The 16,024-nt window shown below is 41.9% G+C and overlaps 1 protein-coding gene and 2 long non-coding RNA genes across 7 annotated transcripts in view; 2 read left to right on the plus strand and 1 right to left on the minus strand.

Annotated features, from left to right (window-relative positions):
- Nucleotides 1-8,202, plus strand: part of CRK (CRK proto-oncogene, adaptor protein) — a 29,894-nt gene extending 21,692 nt beyond the window's left edge. For 2 of the 5 annotated variants that reach the window (XM_082707226.1, XM_082707229.1), the window contains exons 3-4: nt 4,164-4,196; nt 7,852-8,202. In XM_082707226.1, the coding sequence (XP_082563352.1) occupies nt 4,164-4,196; nt 7,852-7,857 (39 nt within the window). In that variant the 3' untranslated portion in view covers nt 7,858-8,202. Of the gene's footprint in view, nt 1-4,163; nt 7,752-7,851 lie in introns of those variants that run through there. The other 3 variants (XM_082707225.1, XM_082707228.1, XM_082707227.1) reach the window with 2 other exon arrangements.
- The window catches only part of LOC309851688, a 71,844-nt gene that overhangs the window by 38,867 nt on the left and 16,953 nt on the right, over nt 1-16,024 (minus strand). The window lies entirely within an intron of this gene.
- Nucleotides 861-4,162, plus strand: LOC309851685. Its single transcript, XR_014304865.1, has 2 exons — nt 861-1,030; nt 1,854-4,162. It is a non-coding gene; the product is annotated as an uncharacterized lncRNA (long non-coding RNA).

Genomic DNA, 16,024 nt, shown 5'->3' on the forward strand with positions numbered 1-16,024 from the left:
CTTTTCAGTTTTTTAAAAAAATATTATTTATTTCCTTATTCTGGAGAGAGCAAGAGGGAGAAACAGACTCCCCACTGGGCAGGGAACGTGATACAGACTTGATCCCAAGACCCTGGGATCATGACCTGATTCCAATGCAGACACTTACCACTGAACCACCCGGGTGCCCCATCTTTTCATTTCTTTCTTTCTTTATTTCTTTTTTTTTTTTTTTTTAGATTTTATTTATTTGACATAGAGAGGGAGCCCGATGTGGGGCTTGCTCCCAGGACCCTGAGATCATGACCCAAGCCGAAGGCAGAGGCTTAACCCACTGAGCCACCCAAGCATCCCCCATTTTTTCATTTAGATATGAAATCTTTTGGTAAAAAATACTGATCCTGAGTATATATAGCTTGGAGTTTACGTGTGTATGTACCTATGGTATAACTATCCAGATGAAAGTATAGGACATTTCCAGCACTCCAGAATGTTCCCTCATGTACCTTTTGTGTGTCTTTAATATCAATAAAATGATGGGTTTAGATATGGCAGCTGTTAGGGATGTTAGCTGGGATCTTGTCAAACTAGCATCACCCCCTCATCTCCAGACTAAAATAAGCTCTACACCCAGTGTAGGGCTTAAACTCACTATCCCAAGATCGAGAGTCACAAGCTCTACTGACTGAACCAGTCAGGTGCCCTGTCAAACCAACTTCTTTTTATTTTTTAATTTTTATTTATCTATTTATTTATTTTAAAGATTTTATTTATTTGACAGAAACACAGCGAGAGAGAGCACACAAGCAGGGGGAGTGGGAGAGGAAGAAGCAGGGAGTGGGGCTCAAACCCAGGACCCTGGGATCATGACCTGAGCGACCCAGGCGCCCCTATTTTTTTTTTTAAAGATTTTATTTATTTGACGAGAGATCACAAGTAGAGGCAGAGAGGCAGGCAGAGAGAGGGGGAAGCAGGCTCCCTGCTGAGCAGAGAGCCCAATGTGGGACTCCATTCCAGGACACTGAGACCATGATCCGTGGCAAAAGCAGAGGCTAAACCCACTGAGCCACCCAAGCACCCCTCAAACCAGCTTCTTAAATTGGCCCCTTTGTCCCTGTCTAGAGAGGAACCTAACATGAGTGGCAGTTTAAATTTTTGATATGAGTATGTGAGCATACACATCCCCCAACCATTTTTCTTAAGGTTAGGGACTTAATTCTGGGTCCAGCTTTCAGAATAGCACTTAGTGTGACGTAAGTGTTTTAACGGAAAGTACAGGGATGCCTGCGTGGCTCAGTTGGTTAAGTGTCTGATTCTTGGTTTCAGCTCAGGTCATGGTCTCAGGGTTTTGAGATCAAGCTCTGCTTTGTGCTCCGAGCTCAGCAAGGAGTCTGCTTGAGAATCTTTTCCTCTCTTCCCCACTGCCTTTCCCCTTTGGGCATTCTCTTGCTCACTTTCTCTCGCTCACTCTCTCTCACTCACTCTCTCTCTCAGAAAAATATGTAAAAATATAAATATTAGCACAAATAAGTCTTTTTTAAAAAACAAAATACAAATAAATACTAAAATGGGGAAAAGAAGTACTGCACTTCATACAATTGACCTTAACATAGGAAGGGGCTAGCAGCATGGTGACATTAATTCCACCTGGGGTGTGGGGGGTGTGAGGGGTGTGGGGGTGGGGAGACAGTCAAGGATAGTTGACAGGTTAGAAACAAGGAAAATGCACTACAGAGTAGTCAGATGTTATCAGGTCGATGTTGTTCCTGGTACAACACTGCAAGAGTTTTTTAAAAAGGGGGGCACCTGGGTGGCTCAGTGGGTTAAGCCTCTACCTTCAGCTCAGGTCATGGTCTCAGGGTCCTGGGATCAAGCCCCACATTGGGCTTTCTGCTCAGCTGGGAGCGTGCTTCCCCATCTCTCTCTGCCTACTTGAGATCGCTCTTTTAGTCAAATAAACAAAATCTTAAAAAAAAAAAAAAAAAAGGAGCTGGTAAAATAAAGTTAGAACTCATGGGGTGCCTGACTGGCCCGGTACGTTGGTAGAGCATAACACTTGCGCTTGGGGTTGTGAGTTTGAGCCCCACATTGGGCAGAGTTTACTTTAAAAAAAAAAAAAAGAAGAAGAAGAAGTTTGAGAATGAGAATTGGGGGTATAAGACGAACTTTCAGATTGTTTTTACTAGCTAGGATATTTTTGCTTTGAGGTTCTGGTCTTCCTCTCCCCAAAAGGCTAGGAAGATCTTGACTTGTCGTGGTTGACTTGCTTAGGTTTCAGGAACTTTGAATTAGAGGATTGCTGATAATAAAGAACCCTGGAGCTAGCAGCCTATAGGGACTGGATGGGAATGCAGTATCATCCTTTCTTCTCCCCTTACCATGTCAGCCTTAATCTTCACATCAGCAGACTGAGCTGCTGCCTTTTCTCACTCTTCTTATCCCTTTTATGTAAGATATTCTCTAGTTTCTGTCTTCCTTTTCTCAGCATCCTGTGACACCCACAACCACCTTAGGCTTCTGTAGTTTTCAGATGGTTCCTTAGGAAATTATAGACAGGTGTGTAGGCAAGCTGTTTGTCCTCTGAATGATATCAAGCTAGTTTTTACAGAAGGCCCTGGTCCTAGACTGGAGTTGACTTTGGCCAGTAGTTGAAAGTTATTGCTATGATAGAGCATAAATTATAAATTGGCTTTGGAGCTGATACTTCTGAGCTCAAATTCCAGCACTGCTAGTGGCTGTGTGACCTCAGGTATGTCTAATTTCTCCGAACCTCGGTCTTTTCATCTATAAAATGAAAAAATTCGTGTCTTACAAGGATATTATAATGACTACAAAATAATTTATATAAAATATTCTGTACAGTAGGGTTACCTTACTGGCTTAATCAGTAGAGCATGCAATACTTGGTCTCTTAAGTTCCAGCCACACGTTGGACATGGAGCCTACTTTAAAAAAAAAAAAATCCTTTACAGTCCTTAGTGCAAGTTCAGTAAGTAGTAGTTACTAACTTAATGAAACCAAATGGGTAATTATGCTTAGAAAGTTCTTGTAGGGGCGCCTGGGTGGCTTAGTCGTTAGAGGTCTGTCTTCGGCTCAGGTCATGATCCCAGGGTCCTAGGATTGAGCCCCACATCGGGCTCCCTGTTTCTCCCTCTCCCACTCCCCCTGCTTGTGTTACCTCTCTCACAGTCTCTCTCCCTATCAAATAAATAAATAAAATCTTTAAAAAAAAAAAAAAAAGCTCTTGAAGCCTCAGAACTCAGATGTTGATGATCAAAGGATAAAGTTCTTTAGTCCAGTATCTCACTACTTATCTCACCATTGTTCAGTATTTTGCCACAAGATGAATACATTCATCAGACTGATTTTGTCTTAAGTTTATAAAATAGAGGTATATCCTAGATTGTCAAAACTTTATAGTTGATGTTGCAAAGAACAGCTTTTCATATATAAGCAAAAACATGATGTTTCCTTATTGTTAATGAATATGTACCAAGTGGCATCAAGGAAGCAACAAGGTCTGTTAGTACATGGTAGGGTGGGGGTGGGGAGCTGGCAGACAGTGGCCTGAAAAGTAGAGTTTGATGAAGAAAGTGGGGACTTTGGAGTTTTAGCCTGTACTTGCCCAGGTGGGAAAAGCTTTGCTTTGGTAGGAAGGTGAAAGGAACACTTCATTTTCTGAGACCAAGTGAAGTTGCATTCCATGATTATCTTCTGTCTGCAAGCAGTAGCAGGCAGTGATACATGTACACAGGTGGTTGGGGGATTGTGCTGTTGTCCTATGTCAGTGAGGGTAAGGGGACCTCTTCTCCTGGGCCACAGGCTGTGGGACAAACAGGAACCTAAGGGTAGTGGGTACCAAGAAAAGGAATACTGGGTCATTCTAGTTGGGGTTTCTCATCTAAAGATGATTAACATTTCCAAAAAAGTGTCATTTTCTAGGATCATTTCTATTTCCTGTACTCTCTGTTCTTCTGCACTGCTGAAATCCCTTCTTCCTTATGCCTGCACTAACTACAAGTAATGAGTCTGGTGGCTGGGGCTTGGGAGGCAACAAATAGCCATTTCTGTAATGTCAGCCCTAGAGCAATCACGTGGACAGGGTATGCCTAACCAGAGAATGGAGTTTTTCAGCTTGCATTCATAACTGGAAATAAAGTGCTTTCCTTATTCTCCTCCTGCAGGTCGGTGAGCTGGTAAAGGTTACGAAGATTAATGTGAGTGGTCAGTGGGAAGGGGAGTGTAATGGCAAACGAGGTCACTTCCCATTCACACATGTCCGTCTGCTGGATCAACAGAATCCTGATGAGGACTTCAGCTGAGTATAGCTCAACTAACAGTTTTGCTGACAGATGGGAACAATCTTTTTTTTTTTTTTTTTTTTCCGATTGTCATCTATATAATTTTCTTACAGATGTCAAAGCAGTCTAGTTTATATAAGCATTTTGTTACCTGTGATCTTTTTTAGACTGAACTACATCTCTAGTCTCATTTACCATTTCAGGGTACGAAACTGGAGGGCTCGTGTGTTAACTTCTGAATTGGCAATTTTAGGTGGTAGCAGCCATGCCTGAGTGTATCAGAAGGGAGGGATATTTTGCCTCCTTTCCCTCAGGTAGTGCAGATCAGCCTGTGGAATACTGATGAACAGGAGAGGAATATTGCACGCTGCTTACCCTGACTTACTCAGTGGTTTTGTTTTCATTTTGAAATGATGCTATCAAATGGCAATAGACTGTTCCCTTCACCCCCATGAAGTAATCTTGCACCAGGTGAATAGTAAGTACCCAGTGGGATTGCTTTTTCATTTATAGAACATGACCACTGTATGACTCATTCTGACAGTTCAAATCCTGAGATTTCTGAGGACACTACTAGAGGCATTTGTCTTCCTTTCTAGTCAATGCTTCATACATTTTCTTGGGATTCTTTAAATCCTTGTCATTCTTTTCCCCCAAACCTACCAGTAGGTTCATTCTCAAGAAAAGTGTTTCTTTCCCATCCGATGACAAGCAGATGTGCAGAGCACTTTATTCAGTGCATAGCTTTAAGCCAGTATTGGATTCACTGAGTGGACACCCAAATTCCCAGCTTTCCGCCTTCCCTCAAGGGGTCATAGTAGGTTCACACTGCTACCACCACTAAACAGATTTCTGGCTAATGGGATCCAGCAGGGCCATTTCTCCCGAGTGCTAGTATCCTGTTAGAGGACTCTGAAATTCTTAGCTTCTACTTGCTTAGAGTGGAAGGACCAATCACTTAGACTATTCCATAGATGGTTGTAGGGCCAAATTCTGCCCTTTGCTTTATATACAACTTGTATAAAATAAAAGTCAATTAAAATTACATGAGTTTGAAGTAGGGTTAGTGCTTTGAAAAACATTTGAACCAATCATGAATTACTTACGTATTATTCATTTTACATGGCCAGAATAGTGCTTGAAGTGCATTTCATTATCAACTGCCTTCATTTTTGGCTCTTTTTCATTGTGTTCCAGTTCAGTTTACAAATCCTTTTAAGTATGGAATGGTGTATGTGGGGTCAGGTGCTCCCAAGAATAGACTTCTGAGACCAGAAATGATCTAGGCTATTTAGACTACAGTGTGAAACCTTCAGAGTTAGTTCTCAGTCTAGGAAGGCACTCACTGGTCTCTGGTGTGATATGACCCATGGAAACACCTTATATTTTGCTTTGGGCCTCATGTTAGAAAAGTAATGTATCTTTCTAATTGTTTTTACATAGGTTAATGATTAATATGCATTCTTTGAACATATACCAAATCATGGTATCCCAGTGACCAGCACAATGGTTGGCATAGTCGGTGTGCAGGTGTTTGTATGAGTGAATGAGGGGTATGCAGAAGCTCTTTATATGGCACAGGGAAGCTAGCTGACACAGGATTACATACCACAAGCAAACTAATGAGTTGACGCTAATTTAATGTATTTTTACCTCACACTAAGGTAATGCTTGATAAAGACATTAATATTCAACTTTTAAAAGTTAGCACAGTGCAGTGCACATAGTGGGTGCTCAATAATATTAAATGAAAAGATTTGTAATACTAGACTTAATTCTCTCTGACTACTCTTAAATTTTCAGATAGGGCATAGATACTGTAAAATCCAAATCCAAATACACATTAAAAATCTCCTTTTCCTGAAAGTATGACATCTAAAGTACTTGTAGAAAAATATCATCATAAACTGATTTGAATGTTTGTATTTTCTTTTGCCTTTGACTTTGATATTGGCTTGTAATGTCTCTTTTTATCATATGTAATATTAGTGGAACTTCAACTCTACCCAAATCATAAGAATTTTTCAATGATCCGTTGTCCGAAGCCATTATATGAACTGTTGGGTTGGATTTGGCTGGGTGTAGCTGTTGTTGAACCTTAAGATCAAAGGACTTCTAATAAGTATCTTCCAAAAGCAAATGCTGGAATCCTATTCAAGTGCATATGTACATTGTCACAGAGCAAAGTAAACTGTAATTGGCTGCTATATTTTATATAATCATTTCTGCAAAACCCCAGTTTTTGGATACTAATATTTGACATGGTTAATTCTTATTAATTTGTTGGAATTGTTTATTGTTAATAATGCAAATAGATAATTTTTAATTATCCTTAAGTAACATTTCACTATTAATGGAATGAAATGGATGGTAAGCAGACCAATTTGAAATAAAATATGAACATGTGCCATTGTATTATAACACTATACACTTTCTTGACAGTTAAATTTAAAAAAAAAAAAAGTTTTTTTGTAGCATGTATTGTATATGTTTATAGTATATGTAGTAAATAAAAATATGGCCAAATGTTTGGCTTGGTGATCTTTTGAAAAAAGTGATCTTTGAATATTTTTCACAAAAGAGCTAAATCTTTTATGCTTAGGGAATAAGAGGTGTGTGCATTCAACAGCCTGCACACAGTCATATAATCAGATAAAGAAGCAATTATACATAATCTGTAGGTACTCCTTAAAGATGAGGTTAATCTTTGGTGATATTTTGAAGGGTCTCCAGAAGTCATGAAGTAAATTGATTTGAGATGAATATAAGAATGATTATGTAATGATCAAAAAGCTGGAATAATGTGGACACAGAACATCAAATTTGTCCAGAAATGGTTATATGTGGTTGTAAAGAAAATAAGGTTATGGTAGGGGGCTTTATAAAGCAAGTGAGAAATTTAGATGTTATATAATAGGTTTTCAGAATGTCATTGTAGATAATACAGTGTAATTTCTCCTTTTTTATATAAGTAGCACATTTTCAGAATAGATAATTTAGTAAATAAAACTTCAACATTATGTTCTTCCCATCGTTTCTCAAAGCATGTAGATACACACACATTGTGACACTATAGGTACCTAAAAGGTTGACATTATATTCTAGCTTTGTGTCCTACGGGTGGTGAAGTTTTAAAATGAAAAGGATAGGGGAGCCTGGCTGGCTCAGTCAAACCATGCAGTTCTTGACAGTGGGGTCTTGAGTTCAAACCCTACCTTGGGCATAGATAATTACTTTTAAAAAATGAAATGAAAAGAACAAGCTTTGCCAGTTAACTTATACATTATTCTGCTTTGGCCCCAAAATAAAACATCTCATTACTGCTGTAGACATAGAAGATTGTCAACCCAGAGTGAAAGGAATCTCCTCCAAATAGAGCCAACTTTGGCATACACAAGCTTAACAGCAAGGTGATTTAAGTATGTTTCAACTTTTTATCGATAAAAATAAAGTGTTAAAATCTTGTTTTAATATGTTGAGTGTTGGGGTTCCTTCACATAACTTTGAATAATCATACTGACTCTTGTATTTATGACCCTAATTTTCAGATTAAATTCTATTCCTCTTACAGATATGAAGAGAGAAGCCCCCTCCATAGAAGAAAACGTGAAAATAGGCCTCTTAAGTTTGGCAGGAGGAGGCTAAGTATTTGGACCTCTATTGCCTTGCATACCCTGAAGATAAAAAGAAATGGGTGAAGGGCAAACGAGAACTAACCATCAAGAAGTGAGGTTCAAGGGCACTTGAGTGGCTCAGTGGGTTAAACCTCTGCCTTCGGCTCAGGTCATAATCTCAGGGTCCTGGGATTGAGCCCCGCTTCAGGCTCTCTGTTCAAGGAGCCTGCTCCCTCCCCCCCCCCCCCGCCTTACTTGTGATCTCTCTGTCAAATAAATAAATAAAATCTTTAAAAAAAAAAAAAAAAGGTTCAGGAGCACCTGGGTGGCTCAATCAGCTGAGCATCTGACTCATAGTTTTGGCTTGGGTCATGATGTTGGAGTCGTGGGATTGAGCCCCACATCAGGCTCAGCACTCAGTGAGGAGTCTGCTTGAGATTCTTTCCCTCTCCCTCTATCCCCCCCTCAAATAAGTCTTGAAAAAAAGTGGGGCACCTGGGAGGGTCAGTCCGTTGTGCCTGCCTTTGGCTTAGGTCATGGTCTCAGGGTCCTGGGATAGAGCCCTACATCGAGCTTCCTGCTCAGCAGGGGATCTGCTGCTTTCTGTTTCTCTCCCTCTTTATCCCCCTCTGCTCCTTCCCACCGCTTGTTCTCTCTCTCTCTCTCTCTCTCAAATAAATAAAATCTTTAAATAAAAAATGAAATTCATAAAAAGAGCCATGCTTGAGGGTCCTCTAGGGATAGAGGATGAAAGCAAACAAAAATGAGCACTTAGGCTGGCTTTTAGTCAAGGGGACACTCCCAGTATTTCTGTGGTTGTCCTGATTTTCTTGGATTTGAGATCTAGAAAAGTGAGCTCTAGAATATTGACTAAATGGTCAAAAGTAAACTGACTTGGACAGTTTTCCTGTCTTCCCGCTTCAAATGGGGAAGACTTTGGACATTTAGCTTTCTGGGAATGGGAGGAAGAATAGTTGTGTATCAGACATGTGGAGGTTGACTTGTTCAAAGCCTCTGTTTACTTGGGAAAATTTTACGGAGTTTCTAGCTTCATTTCAAGCTTGTGACCCAGGTGGGCTTCTCTAAGGTTCTTGGAGTACCTGCAAAGAAACTAGGAAAGTAGAACCCTGAGTTGAGATGTAAGATGGGCTTCTCCTCTCTTAAGCCAGGAAAGTCTGAGTGAAAATGGATTTGGTACTATATAAGGGTATAATACTGTTGGATACCTTTGGGTTGCCCTAGTGTTCTCCATGGTGCAGGATCGAACTTCCTGGAGTTGTGGTGCTACTTGTGCAGGTTTACATGCTCAGTGCTACCTCCCTCTTGCCCTGCCTGCAGGGTTCTCATGAGTCCTTAACAGTTGGAAGCCCTAACACAAAGTCTTGGCTGCCTTGGCTGGTGTTGCTACAGGGTCTAAAGATCACCTACCGTAGGGTGACAGCCATCTTGCCCTTACTCATCTTTTTGAAATCCTTTGTTTTGAGAGAGTATCACATGAACCCAAGGACACCTCTATTGCCAGAGAAAGGGGCTATTCTAAATATGAAGTATTTTAGTAAGTCTTCATCTGTTCTCACCAAAGGGAGAAATTGACCCCATATATTGCGGCTATTTATGGCTGACTGGGTGCTTCTGTGACTAGTTTGATCAAGTTATGCAGTTCAAAGAGTGGTAGCTCCTACAGAATAGATCCTTGCCCTTGTGAATCTTATATTCTAGGAGTAGCAGGACAAAAGCCACATCTTGTAACCCCCACGGGGGCCCCTGGTGACTCTGAAAGTAAGTGTTCTGTCCAGGTCTCCAGACACACAGCTTGGTGGGCAGCAGCTTTTGTGAGTAACCATTTGGAAAAGGCACCCCTTCTTCTATCTGGATGGGCTCATGGCTTGGCAAGTGCCAGTGAGAGTGTGATTCGGGTTACAACCCCTCTTGCCTACTACATGACAGCAAATAGTTTTGATTATTCTGTTCAAGGTTCCAGTTGCTTGCCCACTTACAGATGTGTCTCTCCCCTGCATCCCCACCATTACCAAATTCTGTCAGCTCTGCCTTCAAAATACTCCCTTTGTGCCTCTTTTACAGTGACACAAGCAGCCATCTTTCGTGTGGACCACTGTGACACTCCTTCCTGGCCATTCACTTTCCCTTATCTGTACATTAGAGAGCAACCAGGATGGTCTTCCTTGGCAGACTTGATCATGGCGTTCCCTTGCTTTAAAAATCCTTTAGTGGTTCCTCTTAATCATAAAATACAATCTGCATTCCATAGAAGGGCCTACATGGAAGTGCTCACCTTTTCCTCAGCCTTTCTTTTTCTCTGCTCCTGGCAGGCTTTCCTTTTAGCTTTTCAGATGGGGGGCACCTGGCTGGTTCTGCATGCAACTCTTGATATTAGGGTCGTGAGTTCGATCCCCATATTGGGCAAGTGGTTACTAGAGGGGAGCAAATAAGTTCAGGTGAAAAAGCCCCTGCCCATTCTAGGACCTCCCTCTCCCCAACTTTGATCTACTGTCTTGGTTCCAGCTTAACTATCACTTCCTCAGAGATGTCTTCTGAACCCCTCAATCTCATAATCAGTCACATCATTTATCTTCATGGTGCTCATCTCCTATTGTGATTATATATTTCATTCCATCTCTGTTAGACTGTAAATCTGCTCCAGCAGGGCAGGAGCTACATGTGATTTGTTCTTTCTTGAGCCCAGCACAGAGCCTGGCTCACAGCAGACAGTACACATTTATTGAATGAAGAATGTTCCCTCAGATTTTGTAGTCCTGGGGAACAGGGACCCAGATGATACCTCTCAGCTGCTGTCTTTGGTTTTCCTGGTCTTGTGTATGCTCCAAGACTGTAGATTCATTTTAATATGAGAGTAAAATCCATTTAGGAATGTCCTTCTGTTGCAGAAACATGAAATGCTTGTCAAAGCCTAATCTCAAGGGTTTGGGTCCTTCTCTATGGCAATGTTCCTATCCTTTTGCATAGGAGAGGCGACTGGATCACTTAGAGGGGACCTATGTTCATAAATGAAGATTTTTCACTGGTTGTATCTTTTTAATTTTAATTCCAGTGTAAACAGTGCTGTATGAGTTTCAGGTGTATGATATGGTGTCCAACAGTTCTGTACATTATTCAGTGCTCATCAAGACAAGTGCACTCTTGGGGTGCCTGGCTGTCTCAGTCTGGAGAGCATGTGACTCTTGATCTCAGGATTGTAAGTTCAAGCCCCACAATGAGTATAGAAATTACTTAAAAAAAAAAAAAAAAAAAGCACACTCTTAACCCCACCCCCTTACCCATTTTACCCATCTCTCCACTCTGTTTGTTTGTATAGTTAAGAGTCTGTTTTTTGGTTTGCCTCTTTTTCCCCCTGTTCATTTATTTTGTTTCTGAAATTCCACATAGGACCAAAATCATACAGTATTTGTCTTTATCTGACTGGCTTATTTTACCTGGCATTATACTCTCCAGTTCCATCCATGTTGTTGGGAATGGCAAGATTTCTTTTTTTTAAGCATGCAGACTTTTTTTTTTTTTTTTTTTTTTTGAGAGAGTGAGCGAGCATGGGATTGGAGAGGCAGAGAGTGAGAGGGAGAATCTGAAGCAGACTCCACACTGAGTGCATAACCCGATGCCGGGTTCAGTCTCACAACTGTGAGATCATGACCTGATTCAAAACCAAGAGTTGAACGGAAAACAAAGAAAGAAAGAGGTGTGCCTGGGTGGCTCAGTGGGTTAAGCCTCTGCCTTTGGCTCAGGTCATGATCTCGGTCCTGGAATTGAGTTCTGCATCGGGCTCTCTGCTCAGCGGAGAGCCTGCTTCCTCCTCTCTCTCTGCCTGCCTCTCTGCCTACTTGTGATCTCTGTCTGTCGAATAAATAAAGAAAAATCTTAAAAAAAAAAAAAAAAAGTCGAACGGTTAACCCAGTGAGCCAACCAGGCATCCCCTCTTTTTTCAAGTGAAGATTTCATTTATTTTTTTTATTTTATTTAAGATTTATTTATTTGCAGGGCGCCTGGGTGGCTCAGTGGGTTAAGCCGCTGCCTTCGGCTCAGGTCATGATCTCAGGGTCCTGGGATCAAGTCCCGCATCGGGCTCTCTGCTCAGCAGGAGCCTGCTTCCCCCTCTCTCTCTCTGCCTGCCTCTCCATCTACTTGTGATTTCTCTCTGTCAAATAAATAAATAAAATCTTTAAAAAAAAAAAAAGATTTATTTATTTGCAGACAGAGATCACAAGTAGGCAGAGAGGCAGGCAGAGAGAGGAGGAAGCAGGCTCCATGCTGAGCAGAAAGCCCAATGCGGGAGCCCAATCCCAGGACCCTAGGATCATGACCTGAGCCAAAGGCAGAGGCTTTAACCCACTGAGACACCCAGGTGCCCCGATTTCATTTTTTTTAAATGACTGAATAATATTCCAGTGTGTGGATGTGTGCACACATATCTCACATCTTTATTCATTCATCAATCAATAGATACTTGCTTGGGCTACTTCCGTAGTTTGGCTACTGTAAGTAATGCTGCAGTAAACCTAGGGGTGCATATATCTCTTCAAATTAGTGTTTCTTTATTCTTTGAGTAAATACCCAGTAGTGTAATTACTGGATCATAGGGTAATGCCACTTTAACTCTCTGAGGATCTTCCATAAGGTTTTCCACAGTGGCTACACCAGTTTACATTCCCACCTACAGTACACGAGGATTCTTCACTAGTTGTATCTTATTTTTAATTTCTAGTTTTAGGAATCTTTTTTCTTTTTTCAAAGATTTTATTTATTTATTAGAGAGAGAGGGAAGCAGGCAAAGTGGCAGGCAGAGGGGAGGGAGAAATAGGCTCCCTGCCAAGCAGGGACGCCGATGTGGGGCTAGATCCCAGGGTCCTGGGATCATGACCTGACCTGAAGGCATACGCTTAACCTACTGAGGCACACAGGCTTCTTTGGCAATACTTTAAAAAAGTCCGAATTCCATTACCAGCAATGCCAGGATCATGTCCAAATTATTTTGTCCTAAAATGCCAATTGTAATGTAAGTAGCTTAATATATCCTGAACACTAATCAAAGTAATTACTTCTTTTTTTTTTTTTTTAAAGATTTTATGTATTTATTTGACAGAGAGAAATCACAAGTAGATGGAGAGGTAGGCAGAGAGAGAGAGAGAGAGGGAATCAGGCTTCCTGCTGAGCAGAAGGCCCGATGCGGGACTCAATCCCAGGACCCTGAGATCATGACCTGAGCCGAAGGCAGCGGCTTAACCCACTGAGCCACCCAGGCGCCCCAAAGTAATTACTTCTTATCTTACCATTTGGGTCTCAATAACTCAGAGGCAGCAAGTCAAGAATGCAGCTAACAGGGGCAAGGTCTTTGTGAATTCTTTCTGTAAATTATAGTAAAGAGTTGGAAGTAGAGAGAAAATTGAACTGAGTTTGGGGCCTAAATCCTTTTAGGAGCCTTGTGATCTAACAAGAAAGAAGGAGAAAGCCAGATCCCATCCCCAAAAAAGAGTGTAACAAGAGGAAGTGGTTTATTTAAATTCTTTGGCCACATCTTTTCTCCCAGTAGAATCAAGTTCTTCCTCTACTTTCACTTTTTCTTTTGAATAAAAAATTGCCCCAGTTTCTTATTTCCCATGTTAGGCATGCCTGTGGGATTAGGTTTATGTTTGAACCAGTGAGTTGCTTCTTGTTTCTTAACAAGCTCTGCCATATGATCAAGGGCAGTCTTCTTGTTGTCATGACAACCGACATTTATATAAGCAAGAACTGGGGGAGAACATTGTTGTTTGGGGTGATTTGTGGTAAATTTCATCATAATGGAAAGATAAAGCACCGACTTGGCAGGCTAGCAGCTAGAACTGAATCAACAGAGCAGACTTCTGTTCCTTTTGGTGAGACCTGTTTGGTAGGTACCACTTTTGGCTATCATGAGTACTGTCATGATAAGGAAAGGAAAGGATATGATCATCTTTAGTCACATTTTCAGTAGCAATCAGGATGTTGTGTGCTTGTGGGAGGGGGGAGAGTGGCCTGTTCTTCTAAAGCAAAAGTTATTGATCCAGAATCTTGACCCCTAGGGGGCCCAGTGATAGACCCCATAAGGGGTATGGCAGAGATTACTCATTCAAATCCATGTTCTCTTCTGTGCACATTACCTGACTACATTAACTAGGCTCCCTTGCTGTTATATACAACCATGTGATTGAGTTCAGCCAATGGATTGTGTGTAGAAGTGCCTGCGTCCCTTTCTGGCCTGGCTTATAGAAACTTCCCGCAGGGTCTCCTCCATGTTCTCTGTTTCCATCAGGCTGGAATGGAGCCAACACCGGGGCAGAGACTTCACCCACCTGACCTATCTCCAGCTTAGTTACCAGCTAGGTAGCAAGACATAAACTTCTGTTCAACTGTTATTTGGGGGTACCTGGTTGGTTCAGTGGGTGGAGCACATGACTCTTAATCTCGGGGTTGTAAGTCTGAGCCCTATGTTGCCTGTGTTGGGAGTAGTGATTACTTAAAATCTTTAAAAATGTTTTTAATAAATGTTAAAAATCTTTTTTTTTTTAACCCATTATATGTTTTAAGGACAAATAGTTGCAGCAGTTAACCTTCTCTAATACAAAGGAGTTGAATTAGATAGACAAGAGGATACCTAAAGTCTTTGCAAAGGGATAGAGAGCCCTTGTCTGTTCCACTTCCTGCTTCTCTCTCCAGCCTTAGCTCCCTTTGCTTTCCCTGCTGTACTCTGGGCTCTAGCCACACTGAATTTCTTGACCTTTCTTTACCTGACCCACCTATTTGCGCCTCTATCTGACTTACCTTCTCTCTCACCTTCAATTACCAGTCTTACCTGACACTCTAATTGGGTGAGGTGTCTGTCCCATGTTCTCTGTTGGCTGTATGGGCTTACTGTTGTAACATCACACTGAACCGAAATTACCTGTGCATGCCTGTCACCAACATTGCTCACTGCTATATTTCCAATACCCAGCTCTGCTTGAACATACAGGGGATACCCAGGGTATATATTTTTGACAAAAGAAAAAAAAAACAAAACAGAAGTAGGCTAGAGGTTATCAAAAGCCAAGTGGGAGATGTGGGTAGTAATAACCCTAAGAGACATAAGAAAGTTACTGTGTCGGGGCACCTGGCTGGCTGGGTCATGAGTTTGAGCCCCATGTTGGGTATAGAGATTTTTTTTAAAAGATATTTATTTATTTATTAGAGATCACAAGCAGGCAGAGAGGCAGACGAGGGTGGGGGAGCAGGCTCCCCACTGAGAAGAGAGCCTATTCAGGGCTCAATCCCAGGACCCTGAGACCATGACCCAAGCCAAAGGCAGAGGCTTAAACCCCCGAGACACCCAGGTGCCCTCAAAGCTGCTTTTTTAAAGATTTTATTCATTTATTAGAGAGAGCACGAGAGAGGAGAAGGTCAGAGGGAGAAGCAGACTCCCTGTGGAGCTGGGACCCTGATGTGGGACTCAGTCCTGGTACTCTAGGATCATGACCTAAACCAAAGGCAGTTGCTTAACCAACTGAGCCACCCAGGCATCCTGGTCTACCTAGCTTCTAATCGTGGGCTGGCTGGTCTTGGATGGCCCAGCTGACACAGTTTATCTCTGCTTCATGTGATCTCCCATCCTCCAGCAGAGTAGCCTGGACTGGTTTTCATGGCTATTGACAGAGTTCCAAAACAGGGAGAATCACACAGAGCCTCTTAAGGCCTGGCATTAGAGTTGACACAATGTTGGGGCACCTGCATGGCTCAGTGGGTTAAGCCTCTGCCTATGGCTCTGGTCATGATCTCAGTGTCCTGGGATCGAGCCCCGCATCAGACTCTGCTCCGCAGGGAGCCTGCTTCCCACCCCCCCTTTCTCTGCCTGCCTCTGCCTACTTGTGATCTCTCTTTCTGTCAAATAAGTAAATAAAATCTTTAAAAAAAAAGAGAGAGAACTGACACAATGTCAATTCCAGTGCATTCTATTGATCAAAGTGAGTCTCATGGCCAGCCAGGATTCAAGGACTGAGGAAACAGCCTCCACCTCTTGATCGAATGAGCTATAAAGTCGTATTGCAAAGGGGAGCGGATACAGGAGGAGTGAGGATTTTGGCAATTTTTGCAATCTACAGAAGATAG

This window comes from Mustela nivalis, assembly GCF_964662115.1.
Source record: "Mustela nivalis genome assembly, chromosome: 17".
In the NCBI taxonomy this organism is placed as follows: domain Eukaryota; kingdom Metazoa; phylum Chordata; class Mammalia; order Carnivora; family Mustelidae; genus Mustela; species Mustela nivalis.